Below are 24,138 nucleotides of genomic sequence, written 5' to 3'. Positions count from 1 at the left end.
ATGAAATGAGAGTGAGTCTTGATGGGCCAGATGGATGGGCCAGTGGCTGGATTGGTAAAGGGCAGAGAGCTCCAGTCCGACTCAGACGCCAGCAAGGTGGAGGTGGAGTACTGGTTTGGGCTGGTATCATCAAAGATGAGCTTGTGGGGCCTTTTCGGGTTGAGGATGGAGTCAAGCTCAACTCCCAGTCCTACTGCCAGTTTCTGGAAGACACCTTCTTCAAGCAGTGGTACAGGAAGAAGTCTGCATCCTTCAAGAAAAACATGATTTTCATGCAGGACAATGCTCCATCACACGCGTCCAAGTACTCCACAGCGTGGCTGGCAAGAAAGGGTATAAAAGAAGAAAATCTAATGACATGGCCTCCTTGTTCACCTGATCTGAACCCCATTGAGAACCTGTGGTCCATCATCAAATGTGAGATTTACAAGGAGGGAAAACAGTACACCTCTCTGAACAGTGTCTGGGAGGCTGTGGTTGCTGCTGCACGCAATGTTGATGGTGAACAGATCAAAACACTGACAGAATCCATGGATGGCAGGCTTTTGAGTGTCCTTGCAAAGAAAGGTGGCTATATTGGTCACTGATTTGTTTTTGTTTTGTTTTTGAATGTCAGAAATGTATATTTGTGAATGTTGAGATGTTATATTGGTTTCACTGGTAAAAATAAATAATTGAAATGGGTATATATTTGTTTTTTTGTTAAGTTGCCTAATAATTATGCACAGTAATAGTCACCTGCGCACACAGATATCCCCCTAAAATAGCTATAACTAAAAACAAACTAAAAACTACTTCCAAAACTATTCAGCTTTGATATTAATGAGTTTTTTGGGTTCATTGAGAACATGGTTGTTGTTCAATAATAAAATTAATCCTCAAAAATACAACTTGCCTAATAATTCTGCACTCCCTGTATATATATATATATATATATATATATATATATATATATATATATATATATATATATATATATATATATATATATATATATATATATATATATATATATATGTCTATATATGTATACCTATGTATTTATGTGTTTATATATGTCTGTAAATACATATATACACCTATAAATACATAAATACATATGTACACACACACACATATATATATATATATATATACATACATACATATACATCTTTAGACATATATGTATCTCTATGTTAATGCCCTTTGCCTGCCTTTTTTTCTCTAACACCTGAGATCTCATATCTTTGAGCCCTTATAACTTTTTTGTGCAATATTTTTTTTAATACATTTTATTAGATAGTGTTATGATGAGTGTAACTGTAATTTGTATTGTATTTTTTGTTTGTTTTGTGCAACTTTTTAGTTTCCCAAAACAGTTAACTAGAGCTCTGAAGTCACAGTAATTATTCTAGCGTAAATCACAATTGCACTCAAGTGATCACATTTACTTTCAACTCGTAATACAAGCGAAAAGCCAGACGAGCGCAAACACCCGTGATAAACCTCTTATCACTTGCGCTTCACTCGTAATCTGGCCATAAGTCTTATTACATTTAAACTTTGCACTTTCTATTTTTATTTTATTTTGTATACATAATTGTATTTAGGATTGTGATTAGACACATTCTGATTATGCTTTCACAGTTGCTATGTAGCTTTAACAAATAAGGGTCATACTGTAGTTTTATGTGTATCTTTTACAAATTACATTTGAACTTTGTATCTCTTCTATTTGAAAAATAAAACTGAAAAATTTACAGCTTCAGTTTCCCAGAAAGCTTCATTACTTTATATTGGCCTGATAAGCAAAGTTTCTCTAATCTAGAGAGAAATTATAGTGCAGAATTCATAGGGGCTGAATTAGTGAATTATATAAGAAAAAAGGCAGAACCTGGAAGTTGCAGAGAGATGAGAGATGCTTTCCATAGAAAGTAATTAAGCTCTCTGGGATACAGAATTTCACAGGGGAGAGAGAAAATAAATGTAGAACCCCTAGAGCTGATATAAAGGGGCCTATCTATCAAGCTCTGAATGGAGCATGATGCCCTGTGTTTCTGGCAAGCCTGCAGGCTCGCCAGAAACAGCAGTTATGAGGCAGCAGTCACAAAGACCGCTGCTCCATAACCTGTCCACCTGCTCTGAGCAGGTGGACAGACATCGCCGGAAATCAACCCAATCGAGTACGATTGGGTTGATTGACACCCCCCTTCTGGCGGCCCATTGGCCGCGAGTCTGCAGGGGGCGACGTTGCACCAGCATTTAGAGTTTTGTCGGTAAAGACCCGCGTAGCTAACGCTGCTTTTTTTCCCAGCGCACCCTTAAGACAACGCTGGTATTTAGAGTTGTCTGAGGGGCTGCGTTAGGCACAGAAAAGGGAGCGTTGAGCATAATTTAGCTCCACTTCAACACTCAATACCAGCGTTGCTTACGGTAGCGGCAAGCTGGAAAAACGTGCTCGTGCACGATATCCCCATAGGAAACAATGGGGCAGTTCGGGCTGGAAAAAAACCTAACACCTGCAAAAAAGCAGCGTTCAGCTCCTAACGCAGCCCCATTTTTTCCTATGGGGAAACACTTTCTAAGTCTACACCTAACACCCTAACATGAACCCTGAGTCTAAACACCCCTAATCTTACACTTATTAACCCCTAATCTGCCGCCCCCGCTATCGCTGACACCTGCATTTTATTATTAACCCCTAATTTGCCGACCGGACACCGCCGCCACCTACATTATCCCTATGAACCCCTAATCTGCTGCCCCTAACATTGCCGACACCTATATTATATTTATTAACCCCTAATCTGCCCCCCCCCAACGCCGCCGCAACCTAACTACAAGTATTAACCCCTAATCTGCCGACCAGACCTTGCCGCCACTATAATAAATGTATTAACCCCTAAACCGCCGCACTCCCGTCTCGCAAACACTATAATAAATTTAATTAACACCTAATCTGCCCTCCCTAACATCGCCACCACCTACCTACAATTATTAACCCCTAATCTCCTGCCCGCAATGTCGCCGCTACTATAATAAAGTTATTAACCCCTAAACCTAAGTCTAACCCTAACACCCCCCTAACATAAATATAATTTAAATTAAACGAAATAATATTCGTATTATTAAATAAATTAATCCTATTTAAAACTAAATATTTACCTATAAAATAAACCCTAAGATAGCTACAATATAACTAATAATTACATTGTAGCTATTTTAGGATTTATATTTATTTTACAGGCAACTTTGTATTTATTTTAACTAGGTACAATAGCTATTAAATAGTTAATAACTATTTAATAGCTACCTAGTTAAAATAATTACAAAATTACCTGTAAAATAAATCCTAACCTAAGTTACAATTAAACCTAACACTACACTATCATTAAATTAATTAAGTAAATTACCTACAATTAGCTAAACTAAAATACAATTAAATAAACTAAACTATATTACAAAAACCCCCCACTAAATTGCAAAAAATAAAAAAAATATTACAATAATTTTAATCTAATTACACCTAATCTAAGCCCCCTAATAAAATAAAAAAGCCTCCCAAAATAAAAAAAATGCCTACCCTATTCTAAATTACAAAAGTAATCAGCTCTATTACCAGCCCTTAAAAGGGCTTTTTGCGGGGCATTGTCCCAAAGTAATCAGCTCTTTTACCTGTAAAAGAAAATACAATACCCCCCCAACATTACAACCCACCACCTACATACCCCTATTCTAACCCACCCAAACCCCCCTTAAAAAATCACTAACCCCCTGTTAGACATTCAGAATTAGTTTTATTAGGATGCTGGTAACAGAAGTTTCTATCTCTCTGCTACTACCCTATAATTGCATATTCCACCCTACTTATAGGAGGAGGAAAGAACCTTCCCCCCTTTTTTTTTTTTTTTTTTTTTCTCTCCCCCCTCTTTCTCCTTTTTTTCTCCCTCTTTTTCTCTCGCCTGGGGCCCCACTCCCTGCCTTACGGTCAAATCAATATGTACAATCGTTAAATAACCAGAAGGAAATAGGAATATAATAAAACTGTATTTTTTTTATTTAAAGAAAAGGGGATGAAAGAAAAAAAGAAAAAAAACATATCCTTAACAGATTTTACCATAGGCTTAGCATATGTTGCTACATACTTTTCCACTAGCTTGTATCTAATATTCTCAACTTACTTTGCTGCTCACATATTTCAACTTTTGCTTTTCCTTGAAGCTATTTTCTTGTGAGCTTTATTTAAATATATCCTAAACATAGTCTTAAAAAAACATAAAATAGAGGTTCTCCAACAGGGGCCCACGCGTGGCCCTGTCACATCACTGCTTACCTGCTTTCTACTATGTTACCGTACCTTTGCGGTCTACAAATGGACGCTTCTATCTTATAGTAGGTATAAGGTTTGAGCAGAGTTTATTGCTTATATCTAATGGGTAATTTGTCATTTAACTGTTATATATACCTATACGACCTTGTTTTGGCAGCTTACTCTGTAACAATTTATTCTTCTTTTTATTATGTGTTGACAATTAACGATTGTTTGTTTTGAAAAGAACCTCAATAAAAATTTATTATTTAAAAAAAAAAAATCACTAACCCCCTGAAGATCTCCCTACCTTGAGTCGTCTTCACTCAGCCGAGCCGAAGTCTTCATCCAACCTGGGCGATGTGGTCCTCCATCCGGTAGAAGTCTTGATCCAAGCGGCAAAGAAGAGGTCCTCCATCCGGGCGAAGTCTTGATCCAAGCGGCAAAGAAGAGGTCTTCCATCCGGGCGATGTCTTCTTCCAAGCAGCATCTTCTATCTTCTGTCTTCTGGATGTCATCCCGCCGACGCGGAACATCCTCCTTCCCCGACGGACTAACAACGATTGAAGGTTCCTTTAAGGGACGTCATCCAAGATGGCGTCCCTCGAATTCCGATTGGCTGATAGGATTCTATCAGCCAATCGGAATTAAGGTAGGAAAAATCTGATTGGCTGATTCAATCAGCCAATCAGATTGAAGTTCAATCCGATTGGCTGATCCAATCAGCCAATCAGATTGAGCTTGCATTCTATTGGCTGTTCCGATCAGCCAATAGAATGCACGCTCAATCTGATTGGCTGATTGAATCAGCCAATCAGATTTTTCCTACCTTAATTCCGATTGGCTGATAGAATCCTATCAGCCAATCGGAATTCAAGGGACGCCATCTTGGATGCCGTCCCCTAAAGGAACCTTCATTCGTTGTTAGTACATCGGGGAAGGAGGATGTTCCGCGTCGGCGGGATGAAGATGAATCCGGAATACAAAAGATGACGCTTGGAAGAAGACATCGCCCGCATGGAAGACCTCTTCTTTGCTGCTTGGATCAAGACTTAGCCCGGATGGAGGACCTCTTCTTTGCCGCTTGGATCAAGACTTCTCCCGGATGGAGGACCACATCGCCTGGATTGGATGAAGACTTCGGCTCGGCTGAGTGAAGACAACTCAAGGTAGGGAGATCTTCAGGGGATTAGTGATAGTTTTTTAAGGGGGGTTTGGGTGGGTTAGAATAGGGGTATGTGGGTGGTGGGTTGTAATGTTGGGGGGTATTGTATTTTCTTTTACAGGTAAAAGAGCTGATTACTTTGGGGCAATGTCCCGCAAAAAAGCCCTTTTAAGGGCTGGTAATAGAGCTGATTACTTTTGTAATTTAGAATAGGGTAGGGAATTTTTTTTTATTTTGGAGGGCTTTTTTATTTTATTAGGGGCTTAGATTAGGTGTAATTAGATTAAAATTATTGTAATATTTTTTTATTTTTTGTAATTTAGTGTTTGTTTGTTTGTGTAATATAGTTTAGTTTATTTAATTGTATTTTAGTTTAGCTAATTGTAGGTAATTTATTTAAATAATTTAATGATAGTGTAGTGTTAGGTTTAATTGTAATTTAGGTTAGGATTTATTTTACAGGTAATTTTTTAATTATTTTAACTAGGTAGCTATTAAATAGTTAATAACTATTTAATAGCTATTGTACCAAGTTTAAATAAATACAAAGTTGCCTGTAAAATAAATATAAATCCTAAAATAGCTACAATGTAATTATTAGTTATATTGTAGCTATCTTAGGGTTTATTTTATAGGTAAGTATTTAGTTTTAAATAGGATTAATTTATTTAATAATAGGAATATTATTTTGTTTAATTTAAATTATATTTATGTTAGGGGGTGTTAGGGTTAGACTTAGGTTTAGGGGTTAATAACTTTATTATATTAGCGGCGACGTTGCGGGTGGGAGATTAGGGGTTAATAATTGTAGGTAGGTGTTAGGGAGGGCAGATTAGGGGTTAATAAAATTTATTATAGTGTTTGCGAGGCGGGAGTGCAGAGGTTAAGAGTTAATACATTTATTATAGTGGCGGCGAGGCCCGGTCGGCAGATTAGGAGTTAATACTTGTAATTAGCTTGCGGCCACATTGGGGGGGGGCAGATTAGGGGTAATAAATATAATGTAGGTGTCGGCGATGTTAGGGGCAGTAGATTAGGGGTTCATAGGTATATTGTAGCTGGCGGCGGTGTCCAGTCGGCAGATTAGGGGTTAAAATTTTTTATTATAGTGGCGGCGATGTGGGGGGGCCTCGGTTTAGGGGTACATAGGTAGTTTATGGGTGTTAGTGTACTTTATAGCACAGTAGTTAAGAACTTTATATTCCGGCGTTAGCCCATAAAGCTCTTAACTACTGACTTTTTTTTGCCGCTGGAGTCTTGCCGGTAGAGGGTCTACCGCTCACTTCTTCCAAGACTCCAAATACCGGCGTTAGGCAGATCCCATAGAAAAGATAGGATACGCAATTGGCGTAAGGGCATCAGCGGTAGCCTGGAGTCGCGGTAAGGAAGTGAGCATTAGATCCTTTCCTGGCTGACTCTAAATACCAGCGGCCGGCCAAAAGCAGCATTAGGACCCCTTAACGCTGCTTTTGACGGCTAACGCAGAACTCTAGCCGTTAGATTTGCCAGGTCTGTAGTGATAAAAAAAATTCTCAACATAATGGCAATTTAAAATGTGATCCACATAAAGTGCCTGATTACGAGTTGGAGCGCATAACCATGGGTTTATTGCCGGTGTTTGTGCATTTTGGGTTTTTCATTCGTATTACAACTTGAAAGTAAACGTGATCGCTTGAGTGCAATGGAAGTTAATACTTGTTGAGATAGTGTGTCCTCAGAGATCTGGTTAACGGAACAAAAAAGTGTCACAACATACATTACAAAATATAGTTGCACCCATAATAACACCATCTATTAAAAATTATTTTAAAAAAATTATGATAAAGATATGAGGTCTCAAGTGTTATAAAAAAAAGCAGGCAAAGGGCTTTAAGAGATACATACATATAAATCTCGAAATATGTATATGTATGAAAGCATATATATATATATATATATATATGTGTGTGTGTGTGTGTATACCTGAACATATTTATTTAGGTATTTATATATATATATATCTATATATATATATATATATATATATATATAAACACATATGTACACACATATAAACATATATATAAGTGCAATGGAGCCCTTTGTAGTCAATTAGATGAAAACATGTAAAAGCATATTTATGCAATATTCTTATTTAATAAAGTGTTATACTGTGTATTTACTGTAAATATTCCCCAATCCATTGTTCTGCACATAGCAGAATATGTCCTATGTATTTATAAATAGATATATATAATATATAGGTATATATTGTACCTGAATACTATCAGATATATGTAGAAATATGTATTTAAGAATGAACAGAACATATTCTGCTCAGGGCCGTCTATAATATTGACTGGACCCTGGGCAAACATTTTCTTGGGGCCCTCCATGCAATTTCGCTCTCCACCCCAACATCCCAAAAAACATCTAAATCAATTTATTTTAGAATTGTTTTTAAATTATTAGCGCAGCAGTGGATCATCTTCTGCTGGGCTAATCATTTTAAAAAAATTGCAATATGTTAAACTGGACCTAAGCAGTACTAATAAGTAAATAAATATATAAATTCCTCCACTGTGGATAGATTTAATATGCTGTTGAATGTGATTCTGGTGTGAGGTTAGCTGGTTAAAGAGATTTAGGGCAGCCAACGGGAGCAAAGCAAGGTAAAGACTGAGGAGGAAGCATGGAGGTGCAGACAAATATAAGTTTACTGACTGGAACAGCAAAACTACTATGGTAAGCTGTAAAATCTGAGACAGAGAGAAAATAAAAACCCTATAAAAATAAACCTTACCTTAATGTGTGAAGCATCAGCGTGACACCATACATCAGCCACAGCAGCACATGTCCCTTCTTTGCTAGGAACAAGTTCCCTCTCACCCTGCACTAGACAATGCTGCATGGGGGAGGGGCGTGTGTGAACTCACTTATTCTTCCCACTGACACCTTTCTACAAAGCACTGTTTCCCTAACAAACTTTAGTTAGTTGATCTTAGGGCCACAGCAGAAAGAGCAGGGCTAAGGGGACCAGCAGACTGGATGCTGTCTGCCAGAAGCTGCATGGATACAGTGTGAGATGAGTCACACAGCCTCAAGACTGAAGAGAGCAGTGTGTGCAGCTGCACAGATGCTCAAATCCTCACGTGCCTGCTGCTCCAGCTTTCTGCTGCATGCGCCTACAGTCAGCCCTACCCAGAAATAATCCCCACCACCAGTGCAGTTACCTGGTAACAGTGGTAACCCCAGCAGGACCTTTTCTGATGCAGTGGGATTGGCTGGATGTCGAGTTAGGGCTTAGCATTCATTGCTGCACAGTGCACATCTAAAACAGCAAATTGCACTAGCTTGGCATGTCACATGACACCGGCACGGTCTGGCACAGTTTCTCACAAATAAATATAAGCAGAGAACTTTTGACTGTGACAGTATTAGGACTGACTGTGTGTGTCCCCCATATCACATGACATCAGCAGTCTGGCATGAATTTAGGACTCTTGGGCCCCTCAACAAAGACAGGGCCCTGGGCAGCTGCCCCTTTTGCCCTGTGTTAAAGACGGCTCTGATTCTGCTATGTGAAGAACATTGGAATGTGAAATTGGGTGGTTTTTTCCATTTCTTTGCTCCATTAACTTCTATGGGGGAATAGGTTTTCAAGCGCAATAATCTAACTTCAGGTTAGCATTCTAACTTTTTACTTTCAGCTGTAATACGAGTGCTACCCGACCCACGCAAAAAAATTACTCCTAGCAAAGTTAGCCCTCAAATAATGCTCCACTTGTAATCTGACCCAAATTGTTTAATTAGGGAAAATAAAAAAAACATTGTAGTACTTATTTGTCTACTTTTTACGGGTTACTGAATTACGTTTTTGCCCTCCTAGGGAAGAGGGACAAGCATATAATTACCCAAAAGCAAAAGGAGTTTAATGTCCTTCAATGTTTAAAATATTTATATTAGCATTTCACAGAAAAAAATATTAAATAACCAAATAAACAGTAAAAAAAAGAAGTGACATAAAATGAGAATACAAAGTGCAATAAATTATTTTTGCTTAGCACCAAGCAGGATTTTCCTTTCTTTACTGTACAGTTAACAGGGAAAAAAGCAGCATAGAGAAACATAAAAGCCTTGGGGATTGCAGAACTCATTCCCTGTTACGAGGACCACATCTCCAAACACTGTTATCAATTAAAAGTACATCTGACTTTAAAGTAAATGACATTAAACTAGGAAGTCAATAATTCGAACTGAATACTGTTTATACTGCCTGTCATGGAAAGGAAAACTGAGAAAATGTCTGGGGACAATGAATTAGAAGAGAAATTGGAGGCTACTACACTTTAAAAACTATAGACTCAATATGATTGTAATGAAAAGTCCATTAAATGCACATATTTAACTGATTCGAGGTGGACTCACCTTCAGGGTTTGCTGTGACATTGGCAGGTGAGTAGTGATGTTGCGAACAGTTCGCCGGAGAACAGTTCCCGGCGAACATAGCTTGTTCGCGTTCGCCGCTGCGGGCGAACGTATGCGATGTTCGATTCGCCCCCTATTCTTTATCATTGAGTAAACTTTGACCTTGTATCTCACAGCCTGATGACACATTTCAGCCAATCAGCAGCAGACACTCCCTCACAGACCCTCCCAGCTTCTGGGCAGCAGCCATTTTAGATTCATTACGATCTTGCTTTCTTAGTGAGAGGAGGTTTAGTGTTGCTGCTGCTGACATTATAGGGAAATAAATAGCTAGACTAGTGTATTTAGTGTCCAGTACAGTCCTGAAGGACTCATCTAATCTCTGCTGTAAGGACAGCACCCCAAAAAGCCCTTTTTAGGGCTAGAACTTCAGTTTTTTTCAGTCTTTTGGTTAATTGCTCTGTGCCAGCCACCACTCATATCTGCTTAACAACAAAACTTTTAAATCATTTTGCTAGTGTAATCTAATTTCATTTCCTATCAGGCCTGTGTGTCAGGCTTACACAGCATATACTGTGGTTAATTGCTCTGTGCCAGCAGCCACCACTCATATCTGCTTAACATTATTGTAAAAAAAAAATTAAAAAAATTTTGAAATCATTTTGCTAGTGTAATCTAATTTCATTTTCTATCAGGCCTGTGTCTCGGGCTCACACAGCATATACTGTGGTTAATTGCTCTGTGCCAGCCACCACTCATATGTGCTTAACATTAGTGTAAATTTAAACCAAAAAACTTTTAATTCATTTTGCTAGTGTAATCTAATTTCATTTTCTATCAGGCCTGTGTGTCAGTCTCACACAGCATATATTGTGCTTAATTGCTGTGCCAGCCACCACTCATATCTGCTTAACATTATTGTAAATTTAAAAAAAAAAACTTTTACATCATTTTGCTAGTGTAATCTAATTTCATTTTCCATCAGGCCTGTGTGTCAGGCCCACATCATATAGTGTGATTACTAGCTCTTTTTTCCACCACTTATATCTGGTGTAACATTAGTGTAAAATTTTAATACATTTTTTTTACATCAGTCCTCTTCTAGTGTTATTTAATGTTAGTTGCCAGGCTGTGTGTCACTGTGTGACACTGTGTGTCAGGCTGCCATCATATACTGTGCCTACTTCCATCCTCAGTGCCAGTCCACCACTCCTATCTGGTGTAACATTATTTTAAATTTTGTAAAAATAATAATTTTACATTAGTCTTCTAGTGTTATTTAATTTTAGTTGCCAGGCCAGCCTGCCACTAGTGCCAGCCTGTGTGTCAGGCTGCCAGCACATACTGTGCCTACTTCTATATTGAGTGCCATCACTCCTATCTGTTGTAACATTACTGTAATTTTTACATCAGTCTTCTATTGTTATTTAATTGCAGTTGCCTGTCTGCCAGCGTGTGTGCCAGGCCCACTTTCCAACTAGTGCCACCAATCATATTTGTTATTACAGTAGTGTATATATTTAAAATAAAAACTTTTTTGACTGTGAATCATCAGTCTGCTAGTGCAATTGAATTGCAGTTGCCTGCCTGCCTGCCAGTGTGTGTGCCAGGCCCACTTGCCAACTAGTGCCACCAATCATATTTGTTATTACAGTAGTGTTAATGTTTAAAATTAAAACTTTTTTGACTGTGAATCATCAGTCTGCTAGTGCAATTGAATTGACTTGCCAACTAGTGCCACCAATCATATTTGTTATAACAGTAGTGTAAAAATTACAAAAAAAATATTTTTTGACTGTGAAAGATCAGTCTGCTAGTGTAATCTAATTGAAGTTTCCTGCCTGCCAGCGTGTGTGCCAGGCCCACTTGCTGCCAACTATTGCCACCAATCATATATGTTATAATAGTTTTGAAAATATTTAAAATCAAAACTTTTTTGACTGTGAATCATCAGTCTGCTAGTGCAATTGAATTGCAGTTGCCTGCCTGCCTGCCAGCGTGTGTGCCAGGTCCACTTTCCAACTAGTGCCACCAATCATATTTGTTATAACAATAGTGTAAATATTTAAAAAAAAAAACTATTTTGACTGTGAAACATCAGTCTGTTAGTGTAATCTAATTGAAGTTGCCTGCCTGCCAGCGTGTGTGCCAGGCCCACTTGCCAAGTTAGTGGCACCACTCATAACCCACATTATTCCAAACAATTTAGGAATGTTAGGTGATTTAGGCCCTTTATGGCTTAAAACCAGACTCTGCATCAACTATGTAATTTTTCGTGGGAGTTTTGCCATGGATCCCCCTCCGGCATGCCAGAGTCCAGGTGTTAGTCCCCTTGAAACAACTTTTCCATCACTATTGTGGCCAGAAAGAGTCCCTGTGGGTTTTAAAATTTGCCTGCCCATTGAAGTCAATGGCAGTTTGCCCGGTTCGCTGGTTTGCGAACAATTGTGGACGTTCACGTTCGCCGTTCGCGAACGCAAAATTTTAGGTTTGCGACATCACTACAGGTGAGATTACATCCTTAGCCAAAATATGAGATCAACTATCACCCCCAACTTTTCATGTAAGTTTGGGGATAGTGTAGAGGAATTTGAGTTTTATAAGTCACAGGCTTTATCCTGTGATATAAAACACACAGTACATGGCCAAATTTTAAACCTCTTATATTTTATGTTTTGTTTGTAAAAGGCCTGTACTCGCAGCCTGCACAATAACTAGAAACACACTTACTACAACTGTACAATATTGGATTGGCTGGAGAAACACCAAGTCAAACTGATAAAGGGTGGAAATACAAACCAGGTGTATTTAAAAAAAAAACAAATATTCCCCACATTTCATGTCTACAATAAATTAATACCAGCTTCTGCAAGATCTCAACATCGATAACTTACAGAGAGTATGTTATGTTTCGAGTGAGTGAATTTTCATATCATTATTATTTATTTATATAGCTTGCAAATTTCTGTAGCACTGTATAAGTATGAGAAAGTAAGTGAGTAACTGAAAAAATATGATTGAGAGAAAATGAGCCTTGGTAGGTTAGACAGCTACACTCTACACATACAAAAACACATATACAACTCAAATAGTACACACTACACAAACACACTAGGATTAAACAAGTATGTACCAGGCACCATTACTAAGAATAAAGCAAATGTTATCTCTCCATATTAAAATATATAATCACAGAAAAGGCTGACGCGTTTTGGCTTTATAGCATGCCGTAATCATATAGACCATAACATACAGCCACCAACATGGAGCTTATAAAGCCCCTCATCACATGACACAATTTCAGTTCAATTAACTCATCACATTCCATTATAAATAAAAGGCAGTTCACTGCAATGGCGGTTCTCTTGTTCATGGGTTGCAGTGGCCAGTTAGAGTTTTAAACTTATTTCAGAGATAGAGGGGGGCACACAGTGATCATATGGTGATATGTGTGCATGAGACATAACCTTTCCCTAATTGTAAGAGGAAATTGAGCTAACCTGAGCAGCTATGATGTTGTTACATAACAGTTTTAGCCTGAAATTAAATTAAGGGGTAGATTTCTCAAGGCTGCAGGTGGACAAATAGTGAATTTATCCGCCTGACAATTCCATTTGAAATGCAACATTGTATGGCAAAATATTGCCTGATTTGTGTTATGCTATCCTGTCATCTACTCTCCCACAGCCTTTGCTGTAAGAGCAGGGTCTGTCAATTGTCTCAAACTCAATTGTTCAGGGTGATTTATTGCCACCACGTATGAGGTTAAAAATTAGGAAATGCTTTCTAAATTAGTGGCTGTAGACTCACTCACATGATCCTACACCTTAAAGCCTTAGAATCTGTGAATACAACTTATTTCTTTTTTCTAATCAATAAAATGTAAATAGCTACCAGGCAGTAAGAATGTTTTTTGCCTTGATAACAAGTCCTGAAGATCATAATATAGTTTTGTTTTTGTATGAAAATCTTCATTGACATCTATCATAACTAAAAGGGAAATATATTCACCTAAAGAACATAAGAAAAATAAAGGTAAAACAATGGTAACACACAAAACCTGATGTATATGCACGAGTTTAACTTCCCAATCAAACAGTACAAAAACATGGAAATTAGTAACTTTGAACATTTACTAGAGGCTGTCTGGAAAAGGTAGGTGGGGGGATATGTGGGCAGTGTCCCACTGGTGTTTGGTGGTTAGAATGGCACCAGGAGGGTCAGGTGTGGGTGTGTTGTTAGTGGGGCAGAATGTGGGCAATGTGGGCCAGACTAATGGCATATTGTTGATGGAGACAGGGCAGTCCGAGGAAAATGTGATTTGTCCTGATGGAGGAAGCTGCAGAAGAGGCAGTGAGAAAACCTCCCAATTTGTAACAACTCCTGAAGATCCATGATGGTTGAGAGGTATGATGGCACCCTCTATTTATACAAATAGAGGCTTATTTTATACACATTGTCTAGTATCACAGAATCAACAATATTTCTATCAATGTAACCAACCTGATGACAATATTCTGTCACCACTCAAGGGGGCGCTAATATACACAGAATATATATATAGTGCTAGATCACTCCTATAATGTCAACAGATTACAAAATACAACAAAAATATAGTGTATATATAGTGTGATAAAATATACAAAATGATATAACTTATCAGTCCATAGGTGAATCAATCACTGAAAAAAGTGTTGTCCATTTGGACTTGCTTCCAATGGTCTTTTATTCTTGAATTCACGGCAGCTCCTTCCCAAATAGAAGAGGTTAACTGGAATCTGTGATGGTATAAAACAAACTAGAAACTAGTTGCATTTTAATACACAGTGATATATGTATACACTGTGCTTTTAAAGCCCATTGTTTTAATAAAAGTAATTTTAAAACTTATCACTTGACTGAGAGCCTGTCCATGTTTGTTTGCGGTTTGGAGACTACAGCCTAGACTGAGACCTGTGGGAAAAGAACAGTGAGCTGGTACACTGTGAGATTCCAGTATGCACTACTAAGCACGAGTGAGTGCTGCCACACTTGTGAGTACCTGAACATCTGTTATCACATATTTGTACACCATCTGTACTTTATTACACTACGAGGCGCCCTTCTGTGTGTTTGTTTTATACCATCACAGATTCCAGTCAACAATATTTCTGTCTGCCTTTATAGCTTTATAACCCTGGTTCTTTCTGCTTAATTGGAATTAAATTCTTAACATGTGTGAAGTAATTGCTCTAGGCTAAAGCCATAGAGGAAGTCCATAGTTTGTAGATCAATCCTCTTAAGGAGTATAAATTAGAACAGATTCACCAGTCCATTAAATCTTCTCTGAAGAACTATTTGTTTCACATCATTAGATCAATATGTGAAAGCATGGGCAGTTTTAAAATAGTTATTGCAAACTCTAAATACTAGATGGTGGTATGACTCAACATTTCCTAGTTTAAACCAATAAAATAACTACATTATTTTGCTTCAGTTGTAGCTGCATTTGAGCAAACTAACAAAAAATCAGAGCTTATTTTAATAAGTTAATAAATATTTTGATATCATATTAAAAATCAAACATAAGAGTGGAGGATATTTTTAGAAACTCATATCTACCAAAATCTGAAAGTCTAAACCTGGGCCTCGGAGTGTTGAATAATAGTGTCAAGCACATGCGGTAATGGTCTGTAGGAGGAGTGAGGGGGTGGTGTATGTCTTTGGCAAGGAGGTTTGGGGATGAGCTGAGGTAGTTGTGGGCATGGCTGACATTTCATTGTTGGGATGATCCATGGTGAGTTTAGTTTGTGAAATTGGGACAATAAATAGCATAAGGGAAATCTCAGGTGGAACAGCAGAACTTTCATGGCAATCCTGCAAAATGAGAATCTATTGAGAGCTTTGTAATCCTTTTTATGAATAAGGAAAAAAATCGAAGTCTCATAAAATCCAACTTTTATAGTATATATAGCTTTTTATATCATAGCTAATAAGAAAAATACTAGAATATGAAAAAAATGACAAACAATGGACAAATAATATGTTTTTTTTTGTTTCTAGTTTTGCTGAGAAATTTGTTAAAGTTGTATATGATGATTTGTAGCCTAAGAGGATAAACACTTAAGCAAAATGTAAATGAGAGGACTCAGCAAAATGTTATTATTTCCAAATGAGATGGAACAGATTGTTTTCTTGCAATTACATTATTTCCAATATGTTGTAATAAGTAATGAAATGAAAGGAAGATGGAATAATATTGAAGGGAATTAGAGAATATAATTCAATATATGCTAAACCATTTTGTATACATATGGGTAGTTGGCTATGACTTACTCTCAGCAATATTTGTTTTTGTGATTCATTAATTTGAAGTCAAATGAATTTACAGTGTATATATTATTATTATTATTATTATTATTAACATTCTAATCCTTTTTTTTTAATTATGATAAACATATAGGGGCCGATTTATCATTGTGCGAGCGGACATGATACGATGTAGCATATCATGTCCGCCGCACATCGATAAATGCCGACAGCATATGCAGTCGGCATTTATCATTGCACAAGCAGTTCTTGTGAACTGCTTGTGCAATGCCACCCCCTGCAGATTTGCGGCCAATAGGGGGTGTCAATCAACCCAATCGTATTGGATTGGGCAGATTGAAGACCGCTGTTTCCTGAAGGCTCACACGGAAACAAGGGGAACAAGGGCCATTCGTCCCTTTTTAAATCTACCACATAGTGCTTTACAGAGAAAGTAAAGTCAAGATTCAACTGTTAAGATTCAGAGTATGCCATTTTAAATTACTCTCCAATTTACTTCTTTTGTCAAACTTGTATAGTTTTATTTGTATTCTCTGTTAAAGAGTAAACCTAGCTTAGGTCTAGAGCAGCAATGCACTACTGGGAGCTAGCTGAACACATCGGAAGAGTCAATGACAAAAGGAATATGTGCAGCTACCAATCACCAGCTAGCTCCCAGCAGTGCAACGATGCTCCTGATCCTACTTATGTATGATTTTACAACAAACAATATCAACAGAAAACAGAAGATTTGAAAATAAATTGGAGAGCTATTTGAAACATAATTTGACTTTACTGTCACTTTAACTCCTTGGCTATTAAAGTGGGCTATAAAACATTGAAAAGGAAACAATAAAAGGAAATATAATTCATATTAACATTGTTTCCATGCTGAAACAAAAAGAAAAATGTATATCCTTTGTTTGTTGTTATTGCTTTAAAAACCATTTTAGTCCATAAGAAGAAGAAGGGAAAAAAAAGGATTGGCTGCCATCTTGGAGCTCAGATATTCTCACAGCCTGTGACAGATCAGTAATATTTCCTACTTTTTTATAATGTGCTTCAGGTTAGGGTGCATAATACACAGATACACAATAGGAGCTTTACATTTTTTACAGCTTTACAGTTACATAAAACATATCATACTGTAACAAATAGGCAATATTACTGATCTGTGTGCACATACTTTAACAGGCTATGAGAATACCTGAGCTCCAAGATGGCCGCCCCCCGAGAGGCGGAGCTTCAGTATCTGGCACCTTTAAACTATTAAAACAGAAGAACTGATTTGTAAAGAGCTGCAGCAACAGGATAAAATCCAATAACATGGTGAGTAGTTACTATTCTGCAGTTTAATGCCCCTTTAAATGAGGTAGGTTCAGAACTCCACAGCTCTTCCTTAAATGGAGAGTAAACACCTGGAGATTTTAATATAATTATGTTAATATGTTTAGTTATGGGTAATGAAACAACTTTACAATGGACTTTCGTTATTTATTTTGCCCCCTTTCATGCAATTTAGCTTTGAAAATTACGGATGTTCTAATTCTCAGAACTTGAACTGCACCCTGCTGACTTCTCAAGGATAACCTTGATTGAATTTGACTGATAACTCAAAAACAATACATATAATTCTAATATTTTGACCATGTTGTCTGCAGACTCAAGCCCAGATTGGCTCAACAAACAAAGGCAACTGGTTAGTGGAGTTTGGTGATTGAAAACAATTGCAACAAATAAGATATCTGAATCAGGAAAAAAAAATCTGTTTCATGTCTCTTTAAAGGGACAGTATACTGTAAAATTGTTTTTCCCTTAATGTGTTGCAAATTACTTTATTATACCAGTTGCAGAGTATAAAATGTATGAGAATTAGATTTTTAAGGTTTATTTGTGTATAAGAATTAGCCGATTTTGTGTTTTGAAGCCACAACCTAATAAAATGGGTTGAGCTTGTAGGTATAATTAGATATCATTACTTTATCACATTGTGTACATATACCTGCTTTTTTATCTTATATCTTTGCATAAACCAATTACCAATATTTAGAGACAACAATGGAAAATTAATATTTTATTACATCATCTCTTCTCTACCCCACTGGGAGTGTAATTTCTTCTGCTGGCTGTGTTTACACAGCTTATCTATAGCTTGGACCTAAGGCTAGAAACTTTATTGGGAACAAATATTGTTTTGAATAAACTGTTTCTTTAAATTGCAAGTCCTGTCCAAACTATTGTCTAATTTTGGCTTTACTCAACTAATGTGGTCAAAATCGGTTACCTTTAACAAATGTGCTGAAACATTCCCCCATCTAATACCAAACACATAAATTCACTACATATAAATAATATAGCCAGTTAAGTTGTTTTGTTTTAGTATTTGTTTCCAGAAATTCACCTGATAAAATCCTTTAAAAAGTCTGTCACAACAATCAAAGAATTACATACTAATTAAATTTATATGCAGCAAAATGCATGGGCTCTATTTATCAAGCCGTTTATAAAGCTTTGGAGAACCTTCATCAGATCCCTGCTTCAGAATCTTCTGAAAACAGACGCTTGTGCAATGATAAATGCGCGCAGCGTATTTCTGACCACTTTCTGAGATCCCAGGCAGACAGGCTTGCAAAAGTGAACCCTGTCCGTCCGGGCTTTGTTAAATAGTTCCTGTTGTGTTGTGCTGAATATTCTTGCTATAAAATGAACTGAAATTAAAATACTTGCTAATATTTCAGTACACTGGAGCTTTCAATGCTTTCCTGCACTTGTTTTTAATATAATGATAATATTAGAAGGTTCTGAGTAATAATCTAGGTACTTGAAAGAGCAGATATACATAGGCTTCCATTTATTTTTGTATTGTTAATGCAATAAATGATTTATTATGTGACTCTACAACATTAACATTCTACTGTTTTCAATGGGATTATTTATCTGCACACAATTTCCCTAATGGAAACGCTTGATGAATAGATACAGGTTCAGCTTCATTCGAGATCGATAAAAACAATGTAGCATTAAAAAAAAAAGTATTATTTCACTCACCCCTTTGGAATCAATCAGTCCTGGCCTTGAGTTAAATTTGACTGTCTTTAAACGAGCTCTTTCCTTCCTTTCAACCCTGTAGAAATAAAAGATGTTATTGATAGGTAGAGTTATGAGTTGTCACTAATGAGAAACTTATTACAAGGCTGAAGATATTTTTTCACTTGAGAAAGGCAAATCAGTTAAAGGGACATGAAACACAATATTTTTCTTTTAATATTTAGATAGAACATGCAATTTCTTTTGTTCTCATGTTATCCTTTATTGAAAATAATACGTAGGTAAGCTCAGGAGCAGCAAAGCTTCTTGTTATTGGCTTATCTGATGTTTACAACTAAATTGGAAAGTTATTTAAAATTGTTTGCTGTATCTGAATCATGATTTTTTTTTTTTGAGTTTTATGTCCCTTTAATCTATTTCCATAAAAAAAAGGTTAAAAGGGATATGAAAAGTCAAAATTATACTTCAGATAGTGCATGTTATTGAAAAAATTCCAATTTACTTCTATTATCAAATTTACTTTGTTCACTTATTATCCTTTGTTGAAGAGTATATCTAGATAGTCTAAGGAATATGTATGAGCCTTTAACACTCTATGACAGCCTTGACTGCAACAATATCTGTAACAATGTAATACATTGTTGCAATTACACTCATGCGCTTATTGGTAATTTTACATTCACTTTAATTCAAATCAGCTGTAGGACGAAAGATTTTTCTATTAACTGATTTGAATTTGAATTAAAAAATCAGCCAATAGAGATGCAAGGGTACCCCTATATATCAGGGAACCTTGCATTTAATTTTTTAGAGCGCTGCAGTAACAGCATGAAGAATACGGTGGAAGATCAGAAGAGGGACGCTCAAGTAGATGGGGGAGCGCCACCAGGGACCCGCTGCTGTCCCCCAAAGGAGCCGAATTAAAGATGATGAGTGTAAACTTTGGGGCTTAGCATTTTTTTTTTTTTTTGCTAAAGAGCTAAGATCACTTTAGTGTTAGGATATTTTTAGTAGTGTTTTTTAATTTTTGGTATTTTTTTACTGGCATTGTTTTTTGTAGCTTAGGGGGTTTTAGGTTAGAGGTCTTTTGGGGTTAGCTGTTCGGGGGTTAAGTATTGTAGGGGTTATTGCGGTGGGGGTTGTGGCGGTTTAGGGTTTAATAATTTAGGGAGTTAATAGCGATGGGGGGTTATGGTGAATTAGGGGTTAATCGTGCAGCAGAGTAGTCTGTGATGAGGGTTATGGAAGATTGGGGTTAATAGTGTAGCAGGGTAGTTTGCCATGGGGGATGTGGCAAATTAGGGGTAATAGTGTAGCGGGGTTAAAAGTTTAGGGGGATGTGGCAGTTTAGGGTTTATTAGAATAAGGGATTTTATCGCAATGGGGGTTAGCATGCGATGTGTTTGTTTTTGTTTTTTTAAATGCTGCTCCAATAAAGGCAATGGGGTTATTATGATATCGCACACATGATATTCTGTGGTTAACTTTTTGTGTGCGTTGGGTTTCGTGCTATCGCAATATTTTTACTTACAACTTGTAATATCAGTGCTACCCAATGTGCGCACAAAGTTATCCTCTAGCAAAGTTAATGCTCAAGTGGGAGCGCTAAATATGTGTTAATTTATAATTTTATATTATAGCTAAAGCCCTAAAATTAATGTTGTAAATGTAAAAATAGCAATATATATTGTTCCTATGCTTGTGGTTATCAGCCATTTTTTTTCTTTGCCATTTATAAAAAGGACATTTTTAACAGTTTTTATTTTTAGACAGGCACACATGATAAAGTCTAAAGTCACATCAGGTGATTTCTCAATTCTACCAAACTTTGCAACAAAAAATAAAAAATAAAATTGCTAGCACAAATCCTGGAGCACGCAGATGGTTTGTCAGCAGAGCTCATTTCTTAGGCACGTTTTAAAAAGCACAAAGACAAAATGTGAAATCTAAAATCTGTGACTTGCTTCTAACAGTGGGGTTCTATAACACTGATTTTTAGCCAATAATAATTAGGTAAAAGAAAATGATTTGACTTAGAGCTGAATTTCAGATAACTAGTAGATTCATTCAGCCTACTGTCTGTGATAAAAAAATGTTTTAACTGTAAAATCTCTTTTTATTTGCAGCTCTAAAATGCCTTTACTAAAGAAGTGTGTATAGAATCATGTTCCTGGCCGGATCAGGAAGCTGACATTAGCTTGCAATGGAATTTATAATGTTACATGGTCCCAGGAGGTGCATCAAACACAATCACATATATATCATTTTCCTGATGTATGGCGACTATTGAATCACTATTGTAATCTGCAATGTTGCCTGTGTCTAGTTATGTATACAGTTGTATGCAAAAGTTTAGGCACCCCTGACAATTTGAGTGATTTTCATTTATAAATAATTGGGTGTTTGGATCAGCAATTTCATTTTCATCCATAAAATAACTGAAGGACACAGTAATATTTCAGTAGTGAAATGAGGTTTATTGGATTAACAGAAAATGTGCAATATGCATCAAAACAAAATTAGACAGGTGCATAAATGTGGGCACCCCAACAGAAATATTGCATCAATATTTAGTAGAGCCTCCTTTAGCAGAAATAACAGCCTCTAGATGCTTCCTATAGGCTGTAACGAGTGTCTGGACTCTGGACGAAGGTATTTTGGACCATTCCTCCTTGCAAAACATCTCCAGTTCAGTTAGGGTTGATGGTTGCCAAGCATGGACAGCCCGCTTCAAATCACTCCACATATTTTCAATGATATTCAGGTCTGGGAACTGGGATGGCCATTACTGAACATTGTACTTGTTCCTCTGCATAAATGCCAGAGTAGATTTCGAGTAGTGTTTTGGGTTGTTGTCTTGTGACTGATTCCTGAACATTATTCTCAAGTATCTGCTGATATTGAGTGGAATCCATGTGACCCTCAATTTTAACAAGATTCCCAGTACCGGCCCTGGCCACACAGCCCCACAGCATGATGGAACACCCACCAGATTTTACTGATGGTAGCAAGTGTTTGTCTTGGAACCCTGTGTTCTTTTGCCACCATGCATAACGCCCCTTGTTATGACCAAATAACTCAATCTTTGTTTCATCAGTCCACAGCACCTTCTTCCAAAATGAAGCTGGCTTGTCCAAATGTGCATTTGCATACCTCAAGCGACTCTGTTTGTGGTGTGTGCGCAGAAAAGGCTTCTTCTGCATCACTCTCCCATACAGCTTCTCCTTGTGCAAAAAACGATGCACAGTGACACCATCTGCAGCAAGATTATATTGTAGGTCTTTGGAGGTGGTCTGTGGGCTGTTTTTGACAATTTTCACCATCCTTTGCCTCTCAAATATTTTACTTGGCCTGCCACTTCTGGCCTTAACAAAAACTGTGCCTGTGGTCTTCCATTTCCTCACTATGTTCCTCACAGTGGACACAGACAGCTTAAATCTCTGCGATAGCTTTTTGTATCTTTCCCCTAAACCGTAATGTTGAACAATCTTTATGTTCAGGTCATTTGAGAGTTGTTTTGAGGCCCCCATGTTGCCACTCTTCAGAGGAGAGTAAAAGAGAACAACAACTTGTAATTGGCCACCTTAAATACCTTTTCTCATGATTGGATGCACCGGTCTACGAAGTTCAAGGCTTAATGGGCTCACCAAACCAATTGTGTGTTCCAATTAATCAGTGCTAGGTAGTTACAGGTATTCAAATCAACAAAATGACAAGGGTGTCCAAATGTATGCACCTGTCTAATTTCGTTTTGATGCATATTGCACATTTTCTGTTAATCCAATAAACCTCATTTTACTACTGAAATATTACTGTGTCCTTCAGTTATTTGATAGATCAAAATGAAATTGCTGATCCAAACACCCAATTATTTATAAATGAAAATCCAGGCTTGCCTAAACTTTTGCATATAACTGTTGAATTAAAGGAATAGGAAAGTCAAAAATAAACTTGCATGATTCAGATAGAGCATGTAACTTTAAGACACTTTTAAATTCACTTCTATATTCAAATGTTCTTCGTTCTCTTGGTATCGCTTGTTGAAAAAGAATACGCACATATCTTACACCAGAGGGAGCTGCTGCTAATTGATGCCTAAATACATTTGTCTCTTGGAATTGGCTAATTAGATGTGGTCAGCTAGCTGCCAGTAGTGCAATTCGGTTCCTTCAGAAAAAGATAACAAGAGAATTAAGCAAATTTGATAATAGAATTAAATTTGAAAGTCATTTAAAATTGTATGTTTTATCCAAGTCATGAAAGAAAATGTTGGGGTTTTCTGTCCTAGGTAATGTTTCACTTAAATCAGCACAAATGTATCCAAATCATGAATATGCTGAAAATCATCCAAAATGCCAATTTCAGTAGAGATGTACAAAAAAATAATACAACTTATTTGCAAATGTTGTGATGCAAGTGTTATCAAATTAGGGATACATTTAGAGTCCCACATGATGCCTAAATAATTTGATTTAGTGTTCAGCAAAAAACTGTAGCGCTAATCTCATGCTCCATTAAGTTTTACATAAATATACATAAATATGAAGTACATCACTATATTCTGCAATCTTTTTTCTGTATTTTAGTGACGACTCTAGAATTAGTTTTTTCCCCTTAAGGCAGAAATGAAAGCTATGCATAATAAGGATTCTGTGGCATAAATGAGCTAACACTGCTCAGCAATGTCCCAGCTGTGCGACTAATGCTGCTAATTGAGTCTGTAGCGCATTCTGCGTCAAACAGTGCTAAGTGGTCCTCAAAACAATTCTTTAACTGTGGCTCCCAGTAGTGCATTGCTTCTCCTGTGACTACCTAGGTATGCTTTTCAACAAAAGATACAAAGAGCCAACACAAAATAGATAAGAGAAGTCTCTATATGAATAATGAGACTACTTTTGCACTCAAAGCCCTAATGTGTAAACATAGTTCAAATCCATAG

The 24,138-nt window shown here is 37.0% G+C and overlaps 1 protein-coding gene across 1 annotated transcript in view; it reads right to left on the bottom strand.

Moving 5' to 3' along the window:
• The window catches only part of DLG2 (discs large MAGUK scaffold protein 2), a 2,066,337-nt gene that overhangs the window by 179,430 nt on the left and 1,862,769 nt on the right, over positions 1–24,138 (bottom strand). The window contains 1 exon segment of the mRNA XM_053708663.1: positions 19,200–19,275. Coding sequence (XP_053564638.1) covers positions 19,200–19,275 — 76 coding nt within the window.

Source organism: Bombina bombina, chromosome 3, assembly GCF_027579735.1.
Source record: "Bombina bombina isolate aBomBom1 chromosome 3, aBomBom1.pri, whole genome shotgun sequence".
NCBI lineage: Eukaryota > Metazoa > Chordata > Amphibia > Anura > Bombinatoridae > Bombina > Bombina bombina.
Note: the sequence above shows the minus strand (reverse complement) of the source record. Positions and strands in the feature narration are given on the sequence as shown.